General features: G+C 36.0%; 1 protein-coding gene and 1 long non-coding RNA gene across 2 annotated transcripts in view; one reads left to right on the top strand and one right to left on the bottom strand.

Annotated features, from left to right (window-relative positions):
* MTMR9 (myotubularin related protein 9) overlaps positions 1–5,746 on the top strand; it is an 82,582-nt gene extending 76,836 nt beyond the window's left edge. Inside the window, exon 10 of the mRNA XM_029203116.1 lies at positions 4,971–5,746. Within this exon, the coding sequence (XP_029058949.1) occupies positions 4,971–5,134 (164 nt within the window). The 3' untranslated portion in view covers positions 5,135–5,746. The remainder of the gene's footprint in view (positions 1–4,970) is intronic.
* Positions 1–20,245, bottom strand: part of LOC114884260 — a 91,686-nt gene that overhangs the window by 11,558 nt on the left and 59,883 nt on the right. The window lies entirely within an intron of this gene.

The following is a 20,245-nucleotide window of genomic DNA, read 5'->3' as shown; positions in this document are numbered from 1 at the left end:
GTCATGTTCTCGTAATTTGTCTCTAGGTATGTTTTGATTTATTCAGTGATCTCTTGGCTATTTAGTAATGTATTGTTTAGCTTCCATGTGTTCGTGGTTTTACGTTTGTTTCCCCTGTAATTCATTTCTAATCTCATAGCATTGTGGTCAGAAAAGATGCTTGATATGATATCAGTTTTCTTAAATTTACTGAGGCTTGATTTGTGACCCAAGATGTGATCTGTCCTGGAGCATGTTCCATGTGCACGTGAGAAAAAAGTGTAATCTGCTGTTTTTGAATAGAATATCCTATAAATATCAGTTAAATCTATCTGGTCTATTGTGTCATTTAAAGCTTGTGTTTCCTTTTTAATTTTCTGTTTGGATTATCTGTCTATTGGTGTAAGTGAGGTGTTAAAGTCCCCCACTATTATTGTGTTACTGTCAGTTTCCTCTTTTATAGCTGTTAGCAGATGCCTCATATATTGAGGTGCTCCTATGTTGGGTGCATATAGAGTCTGTATGACAGACTCTAGGTCTATCCACCTCATTACAAGTAGCTCAATTTCGTTTCGTTTTCTGGCTGAGTAATATGCCCTTGTTTATATGTTCCACGTCTTCTTTATCCATTCATCCGATGATGGACACTTAGGTTGTTTCCATCTCCGGGCTATTGTAAATAGAGCTGCAATGAACATTTTGGTACATGACTCTTTTTGAATTATGGTTTTCTAAAGGTATATGCCCAGTAGTGGGATTGCTGGGTCATATGGTATTTCTATTTGTCGTTTTATAAGGAACCTCCATACCGTGCTCCATAGTGGCTGTACCAGTTCACATTCCCAGCAGCAGTGCAAGAGTGTTCCCTTTTCTCCACACCCTGTCCAGCATTTTTTGTTTCTAGTTATTTTTGATGACGGCCATTCTGACTGGTGTGAGATGACATCACATTGTAGTTTTGATTGGCATTTCTCTCATGATTAATGATGTTGCGCATGCTTTCACGTGTTTGTTTGCAGTCTGTATGTCTTCTTTGTGGAAATGTCTATTTAGGTCTTCTGCCCATTTTTGGATTGGGTCGTTATTTTGTAATTGAGCTGCATGAGCTGCTTATAAATTTTGGAGATTAATCCTTTGTCAGTTGCTTCATTTGTAAATATTTTCTCCCCTCCTGAGGGTTGTATTTTGATCTTGTTTATGGTTTCCTTTGCTGTGGAAAAGCTTTGAAGTTTCATTATGTCCCATTTGTTTATTTTTGGTTTTATTTCCATTTCTCTAGGAGGGGGTTCAAAAAGGATCTTGCTGTGATTTATGTCATAGAGTGTTCTGCCTCTGTTTTCCTCTAAGAGTTTGATACTTTCTGTCCTTGCCTTTAGGTCTCTAAGCCAGTTTGAGCTTATTTTTGTGTGTGGTGTTAGAGAGTGATCTAATCTCATACTTTTACACGTACCGGTCCAGTTTTCCCAGCACCACTTATTGAAGAGGCTGTCCTTGCTCCACTGTACATTCCTGCCTCCTTTATCAAAGAGAAGGTGACCATATGTGTGTGGGTTCATCTCTGGGCTTTCTATCCTGTTCCATTGATCTATCTTTCTGTTTTTGTGCCAGTACCATACTGTTTTGATTACTGTAGCTTTGTAGTATAGTCTGAAGTCAGGGAGCCTGATTCCTCCAGCTCCGTTTTTCATTCTCAGGATTGCTTAGGCTATTCGGGGTCTTTTGTGTTTCCATACAAGTTGTGAAAATTTTTGTTCTAGTTCTCTGAGAAATGCCAGTGGTGGTTTGATGGGGATTGCATTGAATCTGAAGATTGCTTTGGGTAGTAGAGTCATTTTCACAATGTTGATTCTTCCAACCCCAGAACGTGGTGTGTCTCTCCATCTATTTGTATCATCTTTAATTTCTTTCATCAGTGTCATGATTTTCTGCATACAGGTCTTTTGTCTCCTTAGGTAGGTTTATTCCTAGATAGTTTATTCTTTTTGTTGCAGTGGTAAATGGGAGTGTTCTCCTGGTTTCCCTTTCAGATTTTTCATGATTAGGGTGTAGGAATGCCAGAGATTTCTGTGCATTAATTTTCTATTCTTCTACTTGACCAAATTCATTGATTAGCTCTAGTAGTTTTCTGGTAGCATCTTTAGGGTTCTCTATGTATAGTATCATGTCATCTGCAAACAGTGACAGCTTTACTTCTTCATTTCCGATTTGGCTTCCTTTTATTTCCTCTTCTTCTCTGATTGCTGTGGCTATAACTTCCAAAACTGTGTTGACTAAGAGTGGTGAGGTTGGGCAACCTTGTCTTGTTCCTGATCTTAGTGGAAATGCTTTCAGTTTTTCACCGTTGAGGACGATGTTGGCTGTGGATTTGTCATATGTGGCCTTTATCATGTTGAGGAAAGTTCCCTCTGTGCCTACTTTCTGCAGGGTTTTTATCATACATGGGTGTTGAATTTTGTCCAAAGCTTTCTCTGCATCTATTGAGATGATCCTATGGCTTTCCTCCTTCAGTTCATTAATATGGTGTATCACGTTGATTGATTTGCGTATATTGAAGAATTCTTGCATTCCTGGAATAAACCCCACTTGATCATGGTGTATGATCCTTTTAATGTGCTGTTGGATTGTCTTTGCTAGTATTCTGTTGAGGATTTTTATTTTTTATTTTATTTTATTTTTTTTTTGTGGTACGCGGGCCTCTCACTGCTGTGGCCTCTCCCGTTGCGGAGCACAGGCTCCGGACGCGCAGGCTCAGCGGCCGTGGCTCACGGGCCCAGCCGCTCCGCGGCATGTGGGGTCTTCCCGGACCGGGTCACGAACCCGTGTCCCCTGCATTGGCAGGCGGACTCTCAACCACTGTGCCAGCAGGGAAGCCCTGTTGAGGATTTTTGCATCTATGTTCACCAGTGATATTGGCCTGTAGTTTTCTTCCTTTGTGACATCCTTGTCTGGTTTCGGTATCAAGGTGATGGTGGCCTCGTAGAATGAGTTTGGGAGTGTTCCTCCCTCTGCTATATTTTGGAGGAGTTTGAGAAGGATAGGTGTTAGCTCTTCTCTAGATGTTTGATAGAATTCGCCTGTGAAGCCGTCTGCTCCTGGGCTTTTGTTTGTTGGAAGATTTTTTAATCACAGTTTCCATTTCAGTGCTTGTGATTGGTCTGTTCATATTTTCTATTTCTTCCTCATTCAGTCTTGGCAGGCTGTGCATTTCTAAGAATTTGTCCGTTTCCTCCAGGTTGTCCATTTTATTGGCATAGTGTTCCTTATAGTAGTCTCTTAGGATGCTTTGTATTTCTGCGATGTCTGTTGTAACTTTTCCTTTTTCGTTTCTAATTTTATTGATTTGAGGCCTCTCCCTCTTTTTCTTGATGAGTCTGGTTAATGGTTTATCAATTTCGTTTATCTTGTAAAATAACCAACTTTTAGTTTTATTGATCTTTGCTATTGTTTTCTTTGTTTCTATTTCATTTATTTCTGTTCTGATCTTTATGATTTCTTTCTTTCTGCTAACTTTGGGTTTTGTTTGTTCTTCTTTCTCTAGTTCCTTTAGGCGTAAGGTTAGATTGTTTACTTGAGATTTTTCTTGTTTTTGAGGTAGGCTTTTATAGCTATAAACTCCCCTCTTAGAACTGCTTTTGCTGCATCCCATAGGTTTTGGATCGTCGTCTTTTCATTGTCATTTGTCTCTAGGTATTTTTTGATTTCTTCAGTGATCTCTTGGTTATTTAGTAACATATTGTTTAGCCTCCATGTGTTTGTGTTTTTTACAGTTTTTTCCCTGTAATTCATTTCTAATCTCATAGCGTTGTGGTCAGAAAAGATGCTTGATATGATTTCAATTTCCTTAAATTTACTGAGGCTTGATTTGTGACCCAAGATGTGATCTATCCTGGAGAATGTTCCATGCACACTTGAGAAGAAAGTGTAATCTGCTGTTTCTGCATGGAATGTCCTATAAATATAAATTAAGTCTATCTGGTTTATTGTGTCATTTAAAGGTTCTGTTTCTGTATGTATTTTCATTTTGGATGATCTCTCCATTGGTGTAAGTGAGAAGTCCCCCACTATTATTGTGTTACTGTCGATTTCCTCTTTTATAGCTGTTAGCAGTTGCCTTATGTATTGAGGTGCTCCTATGTTGGGTGCATATAGATTTATAATTGTTATATCTTCTTCTTGGATTGACCCCTTGATCATTATGTAGTGTCCTTCCTTGTGTCTTGTAACATTCTTTACTTTACAGTCTATTTTATGTGATATGAGTATAGCTACTCCAGCTTTCTTTTGATTTCCATTTGCATGGAATATCTTTTTCCATCCCCTCACTTTCAGTCTGTATGTGTCCCTAGGTCTGAAGTGGGTCTCTGGTAGACAGCATATATACGGGTCTTGTTTTTGTATCCATTCGGCAAGCCTGTGTCTTTTGGTTGGAGCATTTAATCCATTCATGCTTAAGGTAATTATCAATATGTATGTTCCTATGACCATTTTCTTAATTGTTTTGGCTTCCTTTTTCGTAGATCCTTTTCTTCTCTTGTATTTCCCACTAAGAGAAGTTCCTTTACCATTTGTTGTAGAGGTGGTTTGGTGGTGCTGAATTCTCTTAGCTTTTGCTTGTCTGTAAAGCTTTTGATTTCTCCATCGAATCTGAATGAGATCCTTGCTGGGTAGAGTAATCTTGGTTGTAGGTTCTTCCCTTTCATCACTTGAAGTATGTCATGCCACTCCCTTCTGGCTTGTAGAGTTTCTGCTGAGAAATCAGCTGTTAACCTTATGGGGGTTCCCTCATAGTGACTTCTTGAATACTGTACTCAATTGTACTCTTTCAATACCTCAAGATTGTTGTATATTTTAGAGTATAATAAAATACAGTTGTGAATTGTGAAAAAATGAGAAGGATTATAATGCATGGGATTATATATTAACCACAGTTATAATGCTAATCCGTTGTGTGTATCTTTTTCCCTTCTGTTTTCCTTTTGTGGATTCAATAGGTATTTTTCTGCGTTGGAACAGATCTTCCAAGTATTTGGATGAAGCATATGAAGAAATGGTTAACATCATTGAATATAACAAGGAATTACAAGCAAAAGTAAATATCCTTAGGCGGCAGTTGGCAGAACTGGAGACTGAAGATGGGATGCAGGAGAGTCCCTGAATTCCAGATTCCCTGCAGCCCTTGGAGGACCGTCAGGACTGGTATCTCATCTCTCTCTCCCTTGCCCTTCAGTTCACTTTCACACAGTAGCCTTAAACTTAAGGCTTTAGATGTGAGAACCTTCTAATATAATGGACTCCTCAAAACTTTATGAATGGAACTTACTATAATTATTCATGTTTCATGTGGCCTGTTAGGCCTCTTCACTTTGGGAGCAGGAAGGAGGTGCTAGTCATTTTATTTTACATGAAACAAATGACCTATTTAATGACATTTGTGTTGTATGCCATTTCACCCTAAGCTTTTCTCTGCATCCACTTTCCAAACAGTGCTCCAGACCAGTCAAGGATGTGATTAATCTCTTAGGGAATATCTGTTAGTTTAAAAAAAGGATCAGACTTTGAAGCACTCCAAATATAGAAATATTTTTCAAACCTGAAATGGTTGATAAATGAAGAATTTTGTGTTTAACATACCATTTCCAATATCTTTGCCACATAAAAAAGCCATTCTCTGTAAAACAGTTTTGGACTGACAGAGCTGAATTCATCCTCATTCTGATTTGTCAAGAAAACAAAAGCTGAATATTTATTCAAGGTAAATTATTTTTACGTAAAGGGCAACAGCTATAGTTCTCTGATATTTACATTAAGAAGAAGTAAATTTATTGTAACAGATACTAAAATATGTGCAATATAGAAATAAAGTAGGAATTTGTTACTGATAAGGTATCTTTAGTGTTGAATTGGTTTTTCAGGGTTTTGACACACATGTTAAATGTGTGTCAAATGCTGGATGTAATGTTAAACCGTCATTTAGAATAGATGTTAATTTGTTATGATTAAGCTACAAATACGGTTTCCTTAAACCAGAGATGCACTGCCCTTGTCTGAAGTTCTTATTGCACTGGTTTATGTATGGATATGTGTCTTTTATTATGTTTTGTTTTATTTTTAAATATTCTAAGAGTTCACTAATACTAAGGTTAAAATTTTCTTACTGTCTTGAGCCTTTTGAACATTTATCTTGATTCTGCTGATTTGTCCATTATATGTTAGGCAAATAATAATTTAAGTGGAGGTGAAAGTTTATGAACGTGATGCAGCTATGTTTTAAATTTCAGAAGCCAATTTGAAATGTTTCAATGTTACAGAAACAATGACGACTATATTTATGTGCTATGCTGGTTTATGCCTGTAATTCTAAAATTTGTGGTTTGGTGCTTTCCTTATACATTTTTGTTTTGTGGCACAGGTCGTTTTAACAGATACTGTCAATTCTAGTTTTCCTTTAAAAGGATAGTTGAAGGGCAATCTTTAATACCGTTTCTATCCCATCTATATATAACCATTTCATTGTAAAACACAGCAAAACTGAACCCTGCTTTAGGGCTATGTATTGAGTTAAAATTTTAATTCTTCAAAATCAACTGTAGCAAAATCTATGGCCACATTCAGAAGCCTTAAAAAGTGGCAAATACTTTCTATCTCCAGCTGCCCAAACTTTTTTTTTTTTCTGTTTCCTCAGACTTTTAGCAAAAGGCTAGACAGCAATCCACACAGCTCTCTTTTGGTCAATTTGTCTGCTTTCTCCTCTAAGCCCAGTTTTATTTGTGACCTGTTTTGTTGGCTATAGTTATGAATCTTGGGGCCTTAAAGCCCTCACCTAAAGGCTAATAAGGCAAGGAGCAAAGAAGGTGTACTTTCTTGCTGTAGATATCTGTGTGTTGTGTGAAATGTCTGTATTAATTTTTTAAAAGAGGAAACATCCCAGCATTTTATGGATCCTCAAAATTGAAGAAGGCACCTTTTTCTTCTCAGTTAACGGCCCCATAAGGAAAACCATATAGAGATTTTCTTTTAGTGATTCTTTAGAAGTGACTCTCACTGGTAGTATTAATTGGCCATAAGGCTTCTGTGGGTGGAAACTTTGGAGGGATTTTTTATTAGCTTTGGTCATGGAGAAATTGTATGCCATCAACTTATAATTGTCTTCCTGATGAACATTTTATATGTGAGCCAGAGTACAGTAATAGCATAGTGTTTCAATTTCTTTTTCTTTCTCTTATTGAGACAGCAATCATAAGCTGTTTGGACAAGTTTGTGTTTTAGTGTTAATTTATAATTAGGGATTGTCCAAACCTCAGTTCTGTTTACAGGGTGTAAAAACAAACTTTGGTATCAATGCAATTTCAAATAAGACAAATACTAAGGTTTCCACAAACCTGAGAACTCTGTCAAAGACAAGTGCTTTATCAATATAATTTGAAGAGGGTTTTTAGTAATACTATTAAGTTACTCATCCCTTGGATGAAAAGAATACAGTGGATATACTTATGGGAAGCTACTTATTAAAGGTTAAGTTTGGAGAATTGTCTTTGATAAATATGGCTTTAAAAACTTTAATGAAAAGAATGATGGCCAAATTAGTGAGCATGCAGATTACCCCATTACAAGCCAATAATAAAGTGAGATGTAATGAAGTTCATGTACATTATTGTGAAGGCTGGTTTACATTTTTGGAATGCAAAAAGTAAGCCCCACAAAGAATATTTTTAAAATATTACTACAGTACAGGGATCCTTAGATTTAAATTAATAATTTTTTAAAAATCAGAAGAACATAGTTTGTTATATAAAAATGCTGAAACTTTTTGGGTGGTCTAAGACTTTTCAGTAGTTTGAAATTTTTCATTTTGATTTTATTAAATGGGAAGAAAACAAGCAGAAATTATAAAACCTTATAGATTTAAGACACCTATAAATTTGTTTTATTTGTAAGAAAACTTAGGCCTTTGAAGCAAGTTTTTAAAGTGATTTTTGGGAAAACTTTGGAAGAGAATAGATAGTCATTTAAGATCCGTATGGAGAATTTAAAAACTTTTCTTTGAATTCTAAAGCCTGATTTTGTAGAGGTGATATGTCACTGCTTTTCATTTTAAAGGATGAAAATTTAGTCTTTGATTCAGTCAGTGTTTATGTTAAATAAAAAAGTCAATATATGGGAAATATTTGACCAGTAATTGTCTCTTGAAGTGAAAAACGGGCAATATTTTGCTGCATTTAAAAATAATCTGCTTAAAGATATAACTCTTAAAGTTATCTGGTTTCAAGATTAGTTTTGTTTTTTTTTTTTGTTTTTGTGGTACGCAGGCCTCTCACTGCTGTGGTCTCTCCCGCTGCGGAGCACAGGCTCCAGACACGCAGGCCCAGCAGCCACGGCCCATGGGCCCAGCTCCCCCGCGGCATGTGGGATCCTCCCAGACTGGGGCATGAACCCACGTCCCCTGCATTGGAAGGTGGACCCTCAACCACTGCGCCACCAGGGAAGCCCCCAGATTAGCTGTTTTAATTGTCTGTCTTAACTGAGTCATCAGGTTCACTTACTATCAGACCTTAACCTGAGACACAGTTTTGGTATTTACCCATATCCAGATTTAATGAATTAAAACAACATGAATCTACTAGGAGCACTCTTTATCAGAGAGGTATTTCCTGGACAAAAATGGGCAATATTTAGAACAGTTAGTCCCCTGGTTCTGGAAGCTTTGAAATTTATGAATGAAGTCATTCATTCAGTACCTCTGATACAGGTTTATCCTATACCTCAGGACAACAGAGATTAATTATTTCTTATTCTTTAACATGGCTCAGATCTTTCCCCTCCAGAGCTGGTACAATATGTTATTATAGGTAGTATTTTTGTGTAATTCACCATCTTAACAAAAAACAGTAAAAGACTGGTTTCTACATTAATATCTATTCTCAGATGGTATGAAATGCTAATTTTTGTTTTCTTGAATAAAACGACTTCTGCCTTCACTCAGTCCTTATAATCTAGTGTCCACAGCATTTTCTTCCTTTAAACCAAAAGCCCAGAAGAGACCTTCTGAAACTCTAGGGCTAGGTTTTAGAAAGTCTGAACTTGTAATCTAAATTCCCTTTAAAATAAACTAATGTCCTATTTTTGAACTGCAGTGCAGAACTGTAGTTTCTGCTTAATTAATGAAAAATAACAGGGCTCACTGCAGACACTCCATTGTCGTGGAAAATACTTCATGATGAGAGCTTACTGTCTTCTAGGGCCACTCTGTTTATCTGTGAGTATACAGATTAAATATATTTGTGATTTGTAATAAAAACAAGTTGTGCAACACTGTCTGTGTCTCTCTGCCCAAGACATTTGCTTCACTTTTTCAAATGCATGTATTTTTGGAGAGGTGGATTATTCTACACAAACACACCCTGAGTTCTGCTTTTTAGAATCCTTATAGATCTATTATCATCTACACTGAAAGTGTTGTGCTTGCACAACTTAGTTATTTTAAAAAATAAATTAAAAAAGAGTATGTATTTCTTTAGTAGCCATGCATTTGAATTGTACTCTTGATATATTTGAATGTGACTCTTGGATTTAAGTGCACTATTATTCATGTCTTACACAATAAAACTGCACTGTATGGCAAATGTGTCTGTAATGTATGCTTTGCTAAAACCTCAAAGTGCTGTAATGTACAGGTTTCTACATGATGAACCTGTCAGCATATAGGGGAAATCCTGAACTTCTGTTAAGTCTGCATAACATTTTAATATTATTTGTAATGTTCCCTTAAATGGTAAGTTCACTTATGTCCTAAGACTGGAATCATTTATCTTGAGTTGGCTGCTTTGTCAAGCTTGGTTTACTGAATCAAACAAATGTGTCAAACATGGTACTGTTATCTTAGTGTATAAGATTTATGTGTCATGTTCTCCCTCTGCCTCAGAGGACTGTTGCACAGATGCTAGTGTTAAATATCTATAGACAATGGTAATAAACTTTGAATACATTCAAATGCAGTAAATTAAATCTATAGGCTGACTTATTTTCAAATATTTGTGAAGGTTTTGGCAGTGTCTTGACTAAAATTGCTATATATATATTTGGACCTTATATTTTGAAAAAATTCAGATCTGTGAAAAAGTTGCAAAATAGTACAGTGATATTCCTTAAATATTCAATCTAGGTGAACAGCATAACATTTTTCACATTTGCTTTAACACCCTTGAGTGTGTGTATGTATGATTACTATTATTTTGCTGAAACATTTGAGGGTAAGCTGCAGACATCATGACCCTTCCACTAAATACTTTCCACCTATATCTCCCAAGAATTAGGAGTATATATTACACGTGTTATTTGTTCAGTATGTATTGATATGAATAAATCAATGAGGGAAAAGGCAAAGCTCCTCCTTAGGGTAGAATGCCAGCTATAAAATATAGAAAGAATGATGACATTAGAAAATCACTGTTTAGTCGCTAGTAATAACTGATTTAGGGAATCACTGTCAGTGGATGCTAAAACTAGCAGGTGAAAGTTTGTGAGCAAAACCATATAGTCTCAAAGTATCTTTCCATAAAATACTTACCAGTTACAAAGAGGAAAACAGTTAACTTTACAGTGAACGAACCTGGTAGATACCAACCTAATCCAAACATAATTAACATCACTAGTAATGGAACAAATCAACATCATGTGCCTTCTGATAGGATCCACTGAGAACACAGCATCACTTTTATGGCATTTTTTGCAAAAAACAAAAAGCACAACCTGAATCTAATTATGAGGAAACATCACGCAAACTTTAAATTGAGGGACATTCTACCAAATAAGTCTGTATTCTTGTAAATTATGGAGCTTATAGAGGAAAAGGAAAGACTGAAAACGTATTTGTTAGTTTAAAATTATTTTTTAAAAATTCAAAAGCACAAAGTGAACAGAAAATAGTATCTATGCAAAGCTATAAAATTAAAATGAGGAAATATTTCAGCTGATGAAAATTATCCCCCAATAAATGAAATGTTAAGCAAAATAAAACTCTAACACACATTCCAAAAGGAATAAATACCCTTAAACAAAATTTCTGTATATGATATGGAAAAAAACCTCAAATGAGAAATAAGAAAAACCACAACAGAAATAACCAAAAATGAAACAGGAAGGTAGAAAACAGTTAAATGAACTCAGGAACGAATTTGAGGAATAAAGACAAAGTCATCGTGAAGGTGAAATTACTCAAGGGAGAATAGGTTCAACTGAAGATTTATTTAAAAACGTTGACAAAAAGTATGAAAGGCTAAGAGTGAAAATAAAAATAGTAAGCAAAAAGGATGAGAGAGAAACTGATGGACATAGAGGACACTCAGAGAAGAACCAATATATGAATAATCAGAGTCCCTGAAGAAGAAAAACAAAATAATGGAACAGGACAAATACCTAAACCTATAATCCCAGAAATGTTTCCAGAAATAAAAGTCTGAGTAGGCTTGGATCCAGATTGGTCAGTTTCAAGACATATCCTAGTAAAACCATTAGACTTTACATATGAAGAGGGGGTAAAAATCCCCAGGGCCTCTAGGCAAAGAGAATATTTAAAATCGGGTTGCAGCAGATGAAGGAGCAAGGAAAAACCCACCAGACCTAACGAAGAGGAAATAGGCAGTCTACCTTAAAAAGAATTCAGAGTAATGATAGTAAAGATGATCCAAAATCTTGGAAATAGAATGGAGAAAATACAAGAAATGTTCAACAAGGACCCAGAAGAACTGAAGAGCAAACAAACAATGATGACAACACAATAGATGAAATTAAAAATTCTCTATAAGGAATCAATAGCAGAATAACTGAGGGAGAAGAATGGAAAAGTGACCTGGAAGATAAAAAATAGTGGAAATAACTACCACAGAGCAGAATAAAGAAAAAAGAATGAAAAGAATTGAGGACAGTCTCAGAGGCCGCTGGGACAACATTAAACGCACCATCATTCCAATTATAGGGATCCCAGAAGAAGAAGAAAAAGAAAGGGCCTGAGAAAATATTCGAAGAGATTATAGTTGAAAACTTCCCTAATATGGGAAAGGAAATAATCAAGTCCAGGAAGCATAGAGAGTCCCATACAGGATAAATCCAAGGAGAAACAAAAGACATATTAATCACACTATCAAAAATTAAATATAAAGAAAGAATACTAAAAGCAGCAAGGGAAAAGCAACAAATAACATACAAGGGAATCCCCATAAGCTTAATAGCTGATCTTTCAGCAGAAACTCTGCAAGCCAGAAGGGAATGGCGGGACATAATTTAAAGTGATGAAAGGGAAAAACCTACAACCAAGACTACACAGCAAGGATCTCATTCAGACTTGACAGAGAAATAATAACCTTTACAGACAAGCAAAAGTTACGAGAATTCAGCAACACCAAGCTAGCTTTACAACAAACGCTAAAGGAACTTCTCTAGGTAGGAAACACAAGAGAAGGAAAAGATCTACAAAAACCCAAAATAATTAAGAAAACGCTAATAGGAACACAGATATCAATAATTACGTTAAATGTAAATGGGTTAAATGCTCCAACCAAAAGACATAGACTGCCAGAATGGGTACAAAAATAAGACCTGTATATATGCTGTCTACAGAGACCCACTATAGACTTAGGGACACATACAGACTGAAAGTGAGGGGATGGAAAAAGATTCCATGCAAATGGAAATCAAAAGAAAGCTGGAGTAGCAATTCTCATATCAGACAAAATAGACTTTAAAATAGACTATTACAAGAGACAAAGAAGGACACTACGTAATGATCAAGGGATTGATCCAAGAAGAAGATATAAAATTGTAACTATGCACCCAACATAGGAGCACCTCAAAACATAAGGCAAATACTAACAGCCATAAAAGGGGAAATCGACAGTAACACATTCATAGTAGGGGACTTCAACACGCCACTTTCACCAATGGACAGGTCATCCAAAATGAAAATAAGGAAACACAAGCTATAAATGACACATTAAACAAGATGGACTTAATATTTATAGGACATGCCATCCAAAAACAACAGAACACACTTTCTTCTCAAGTGCTCATGGAACATTCTCCAGGACAGACTGTATCTTGAGTTACAAATCAAGCCTTGGTAAATTTAAGAAAATTGAAATCATATCACGTATCTTTTCTGACCACAATGCTCTGAAACTAAATATCAATTACAGGAAAAAAAACCTGTAAAAAATACAAACACATGGAGGTGAAACAATACACTACTAAATAACCAAGAGATCACTGAAGAAATCAACGAGGAAATCAAAAAACACATAGAAGGAAATGACAATGAAAACACGATGAACCAAAACGTATGGGATGCAGCAAAAGCAGTTCTAAGAGGGAAGTTTATAGCAATACAATCCTACCTCAAGAAACAAGAAAAATCTCAAACCAACCTAACCTTACACCTAAAGCAATTAGAGAAACAATAATAAAACCCCAAAATTAGCAAAGGAAAGAAATCATAAAGATCAGATCAGAAAAAAATGAAAAAGAAGGAAACAATAGCAAAGCTCAATAAAACTAAAAGCTGTTTCCTTGAGAAGATAAACAAAATTGATAAACCACTAGCCAGACTCATCAAGAAAAAAAGGGAGAAGACTCAAATCAACAGAATTAGTAATGAAAAAGGAGACGTAACAACGGACAATGCAGAAATACAAAGAATTGTGAGAGATTACTATGAGCAACTATATGCCTATAAAATGGACAACCAGGAAGAAATGGACAAATTCTTAGAAAAGCACAACCTTCCTAGACTGAACCAGGAAGAAATAGAAAATATAAACTGACCAATCACAAGCACTGAAATTGAAACTGTGATTAAAAGTCTTCCAACAAACAAAAGCTCAGGACCAGATGACTTCACAGGCGAATTCTATCAAACATTTAGAGAAGAGCTAACACCTATCCTTCTAAAACTCTTCCAAAATATAGCAGAGGGAGGAACACTCCCAAATTCATTCTACAAGGTGACCATCACCCTGATACCAAAACTAGATAAAGATGTCACAAAAAAAGAAAACTACAGGCCAATATCACTGATGAACATAGATGCAAAAATCCTCAAAAAAACTTAGCAAACAGAATCCAACAGCATATTAAAAGGATCATACAACATGATCAAGTAGGCTTTATCCCAGGATTGCAAGGATTCCTCAATATATGCAACTCAAAGAGATACGCCATATTAACAAAGTGAAGGGAAAAAAATACATGATAATCTCAACAGATGCAGAAAAAGCTTTTGACAAAATTGAACACCCATTTATGATAACTCTCCAGAAATAGGCATAGAGGGAACCTATATCAACATAATAAAGGCCATATATGACAAACCCACAGCCAACATTGTTCTTAATGGTGAAAAACTGAAACCATTTCCTCTAAAATCAGGAACAAGACAAGGATGCATACTCTCACCACAATTATTCAACACAGTTTGGGAAGTTTTAGCCACAGCAATCAGAGAAGAAAAAGAAATAAAAGGAATCCAAATCAGAAAAGAAGTAAAGCTGTCACTGTTTGCAGATGACATGATACTATACGCAGAGAACCATAAAAATGCCACCAGAAAACTACTAGAGCTAATCAATGAATTTTGTAAAGTTGCAGGATACAAAATTAATGCACAGAAATCTCTTCCATTCCTATATACTAATGATGAAAAATCTGAAAGAGAAATTAAGGAAACACTCCCATTTACCATTGCAACAAAGATAATAAAATACCTAGGAATAAACCTACCTGAGACAAAAGACATATATGCAGAAAATTATAAGACACTGATGAAAGATATTAAAGATGATCCAAACAGATATATATACCATGTTCTTGGATTGGAAGAATCAACATTGTGAAAAGGACTATACTACCCAAAGCTATCTACGTATTCAGTGCAATCCTTATGAAACTACCAATGGCAATTTTCACAGACTAGAGCAAAAAATTTCACAATTTGTATGGAAACAAAAAAACCCCGAATAGCCAAAGCAGTCCTGAGAAAGAAAAACAGAGCTGGAGGAATCAGGCTCCCTGACTTCAGACTATACTACAAAGCTACAGTAATCAAGACAGTATGGTACTGGCACAAAAACAGAAATATAGATCAATGGAACAGGATAGAAAGCCCAGAGATAAACCCACATACATATGGTCACCTTATCTTTGATAAAGGTGGCAAAAATATACAGCAAAGACAGCCTCTTCAGTAAGTTGTGCTGGGAAAATTTGACAGCTACATGTAAAAGAATGAAATTAGAACACTCACTAACACCATACACAAAAATAAACTCGAATTGGATTAAAGACCTAAATGTAAGGCCAGACACTATAAAACTCTTAGCGGAAACATAGGAAGAACACTCTGACATAAATCACAGCAAGATCCTATTTGACCCACCTCTTAGAGAAATGGAAATAAAAACAAAAATAAACAAATGGGACCTAATGAAACTTAAAAGCTTTTGCACAGCAAAGGAAACCATAAACAAGATGAAAAGACAACTCTCAGGATGGGAGAAAATATTTGCAAACAAAGCAACTGACAAAGGATTAATCTCCAAAATATACAAGTAGCTCATGCAGCTCAATATCAATAAACAAACAAACCAATCCAAAAATGGGCAGAAGATCTAAATAGACATTTCTCCAAGGAAGATATACAGATTGCCAACAAACACCTGAAAGGATGCTCAACATCACTCATCATTAGGGAAACGCAAATCGAAACTACAATGAGGTTTCACCTCACAGCGGTCAGAATGGCCATCATCAAAAACTCTACAAACAATAAATGCTGGAGAGGGTGTGGAGAAAAGGGAACCCTCTTGCACTGTTGGTGGAAATGTAAATTGATATAATCACTATGGAGTTTTCTTAAAATACTAAAAATGGAACTACCATATGACCCATCAATCCCACTACTGGGCATATACCCTGAGAAAACCATAATTCAAAAAGAGTCATGTACCACAAAGTTCACTGCCGCACTCTTTACAACAGCCAGGACACGGAAGCAACCTAAGTGTCCATTGACAGGTGAATGGATAAAGAAGATGTGGCATGTATATACGATGGAATATTACTCAGCCATAAAAAGAAACGAAATTGAGTTATTTGTAGTGAGGTGGATGGATCTAGAGTCTGTCATACAGAGTGAAGTAAGTCAGAACGAGAAAAACACCAAATGCTAATGCATATATATGGAATCTAAAAAAAAAAAACGGTTCTGATGAACCTAGGGGCAGGACAGGAATAAAGATGCAGATGTAGAGAATGGCCTTGTGGACATGGGGAAGGGGAAGGGTAAGCTAGGATGAAGTGAGAGTAGCAGTGACATATATACACTACCAAATGTAAAATAGCTAGTGCGAAGCAGCTGCATCACATGGGGAGATCAGCTCAGTGCTTAATGACCACCTAGAGGGGTGGGATAGTGAGGGTGCAAAGGAGAGGCCAGAGGGAGGGCATATGGGGATATATGTATACACATAGCTGATTCACTTTGTTATACAGCAGAAACTAATACAATATTGTAAAGCAATTATACTCAAAGATGTTAGAAAAAACACATTGGGTTGCCATTAGAATTCTCAACAACAACATACAAAGTAAGACAAGGAGAACAGCATTTTCAAGAAGTGCCAAAAAAAGCATAACCCAAGGATTTTATATTCAGCTAACCTGTGCTTTTAGAATCAAAGCTATTGAAAAAGTTTTTAAGCCTGTGAAAACTCAGGGAATATGGTAGTTAAGAGTGATTCCTGAGAAATCTGAGAAGAATGAGTTTTATCCAATTAAGAGATGATGAAAGACTATAGACTACAGCTGTAAACATATTGTAACTGTAGATCCAAGACTATGACAAAGGTAGAGACAGTGGTGACAGAATATGTAGAGTTTATGTACTTTAACAATGTAGAAACTGCAATTTTTTTAAAGAAGAGAAAAAAATGGAGAAAGTAGAATAAGCTCATTGATTGTCATTTAAATAATAGTAGTCAAAGATATTTAAACGTAACAAAACAAATTGTAAAAAGTTAGGATAAAGGTATCTATGACCACCTCTATAAACAGTATTATGGTGCTATCTCTCGGAAAAAATTTCAATCTTTTCATACCCAAGGAAATAAGAACACCAAAGGAACAACATAAATAAATACAGTAAATATAACAATGCACACAGTAAATATAAGAAAACTATGACAATTACAATCAAACATTAGACATATGAATAAATGAGTGGGCTTGATTCATCTATTAATATTTAAAGAAAAGATATTCAAGTTGACTTATAAAGCAAAATCCAACTTGGCTGCATACAACAGACAGATTTAAAACAAAGTGACTCAGAAATGTTAAGAAACAGGAGTGGTGTACCAATTAGGGTTCAATATATTACAAAGCTACAGTAGTCAAAACAGTGTAGTGCTTGCATAAACACAGGCATAAAGACCACTGGAACAGAAGAGAGAGTCCAAAAATAAACCCTTGTTTATGTTTTCAAATGATCTTCAAGAAGGGTGCCAAGAACACATAATGGGGAAATGACAGTCTCTTCAAAAAGTGGTCCTGGGAAACCAGATACCCACATGACAAAGAATGAAGTTGGACAATTACCTTATATCATATACAAAAAAATTAGAAAGGATTAAAGATTTTAACATAAGACCTAAAACAATAAGACCTGTCTTCCTAGAAGAAAACATGGGAAAAGCTTGATGACATTAGATTTGGCAATGATTTCTTGAATATGATACCAAAAGCACAGGCAACAAAAGCAAAAATACACAAATTGGACTAGAAACTTCTACACATCAAAGGAAATAACCAAAAGAGTTAAATGATAATATACATGGGAGAAAATATTTGCAAATCATATATCTAAAAAGGGGTTAATAGAATATATAAAGAACTCCTACAATTCAAAAACAAAAAAACCAATCATGAAATTAAAATATGGGCAAGGGACCTGAGTAGATATTTCTCCAAAGAAGATGTACAAATGGCTAACAAGGCTGAAGAAATCAAAGAGGAAATCAAAAAATACCTAGAGACAAATGACAATGAAAAGACGACGATCCAAAACCTATGGGATGCAGCAAAAGCAGTTCTAAGAGGGGAGTTTATAGCTATAAAAGCCTACCTCAAAAACAAGAAAAATCTCAAGTAAACAATCTAACCTTACGCCTAAAGGAACTAGAGAAAGAAGAACAAACAAAACCCAAAGTTAGCAGAAAGAAAGAAATCATAAAGATCAGAACAGAAATAAATGAAATAGAAACAAAGAAAACAATAGCAAAGATCAATAAAACTAAAAGCTGGTTATTTTACAAGATAAACGAAATTGATAAACCATTAACCAGACTCATCAAGAAAAAGAGGGAGAGGCCTCAAATCAATAAAATTAGAAACGAAAAAGGAAAAGTTACAACAGACATCGCAGAAATACAAAGCATCCTAAGAGACTACTATAAGGAACACTATGCCAATAAAATGGACAACCTGGAAGAAATGGACAAATTCTTAGAAAGGCATAACCTTCCAAGACTGAACCAGGAAGAAACAGAAAACATGAACAGACCAATCACAAGTAATGAAATTAAAACTGTGATTAAAAATCTTCCAATAGGGCTTCCCTGGTGGCGCAGTGGTTGGGGGTCCGCCTGCCGATGCAGGGGATGCGGATTCAAGCCCCGGTCTGGGAGGGTACCACGTGCCACGGAGTGGCTGGGCCCGTGGGCTGTGGCTGCTGGGCCTGCGCGTCCGGGGCCTGTGCTGTACGGCGGAGGGGCCGCAGCGGTGAGGCCCGCGTACCACACACACAAAAAAATCTTCCAACAAACAAAAGTCAGGGACCAGATGGCTTCACAGGTGAATTCTATCAAACATTTAGAGAAGAGCTAACACCCATCCCTCTCAAACTCTTCCAAAATATTGCAGAGGATGGAACACTCCCAAACTCATTCTATGAGGCCACCATCACCCTGATACCCAAACCAGACAAAGATACTACAAAAAAAGAAAATTACAGACCAATATCACTGAGGAATATAGATGCAAAAATCCTCAAAACAATACTGGCAAACAGAATCCAACAACACATTAAAAGGATCAAACACCACGATCAAGTAGGATTTGTCCCAGGGATGCCAGGATTCTTCAGTATATGCAAATCAATCAATGTGATACACCATATTAACAAACCAAAGGAGAAAAACCATATGATCATCTCAATAGATACAGAAAAAGCTTTTGACAAACTTCAACACCCATTTATGATAAAAACTCTCCAGAAGGTGGGCATAGAGGGAACCTACCTCAACATAATAAAGGCCATATATGACAAACCCAGAGCAAACATCATTCTCAAGGGTGAAAAACTGAAAGCATTTCCTCTAAGATCAGGATCAAGACAAGGGTGTCCACTGTCACCATTATAATTCAACATAGTTTTGGAAGTCCTAGCCATGGCAATCAGAGAAGAAAAAGAAATACAAATGGGAAAAGAAGAAATAAAACTGTCACTGTTTGCAGATGACATGATACTATACATAGAGAATCGTAAAAAGGCCACCAGAAAACTACTAGAGCTAATCAATGAATTTGGTAAAGTTGCAGGATACAAAATTAATGCACAGAAATCTCTTGCATTCCTATACACTAATGATGAAAAATCTGAAAGAGAAATCATGGAAACACTCCCATTTACCACTGCAACAAAAAGAATAAAATATTTAGGAATAAACCTACCTGAGGAGACAAAAGACCTGTATGCAGAAAACTATAATACACTGATGAAAGAAATTAAAGATGATACAAACAGATGGAGAGATATACCATGTTCTCGGATTGGAAGAATCAATATTGTGAAAATGACTATACTACCCAAAGCAATCTACAGATTCAATGCAATCCCTATCAAATTACCAATGGCATTTTTTACAGAACTAGAAAAAATCATCTTAAAATTTATATGGAGACACAAAAGACCCCGAAGAGCCAAAGCAGTCTTAAGGGAAAAAAACAGAGCTGGAGGAATCAGACTCCCTGACTTCAGACTATACTACAAAGCTACAGTAATCAAGAAAATATGGTACTGGCACAAAAACAGAAATATAGATCAATGGAACAGGATACAAAGCCCAGAGATAAACCCACGTACCTATGGTCAACTAATCTATGACAAAGGAGGCAAAGATATACAATGGAGAAAAGACAGTCTCTTCAATAAGTGGTGCTGGGA

The sequence above is a fragment of the Monodon monoceros genome, unplaced genomic scaffold, assembly GCF_005190385.1.
Source record: "Monodon monoceros isolate NGI ecotype Baffin Bay Population unplaced genomic scaffold, NGI_Narwhal_1 Super_Scaffold_5, whole genome shotgun sequence".
Lineage (NCBI taxonomy): Eukaryota > Metazoa > Chordata > Mammalia > Artiodactyla > Monodontidae > Monodon > Monodon monoceros.
The sequence above is the reverse complement of the archived record's forward strand: the minus strand, read 5'-3'. Positions and strand labels throughout refer to the sequence as shown.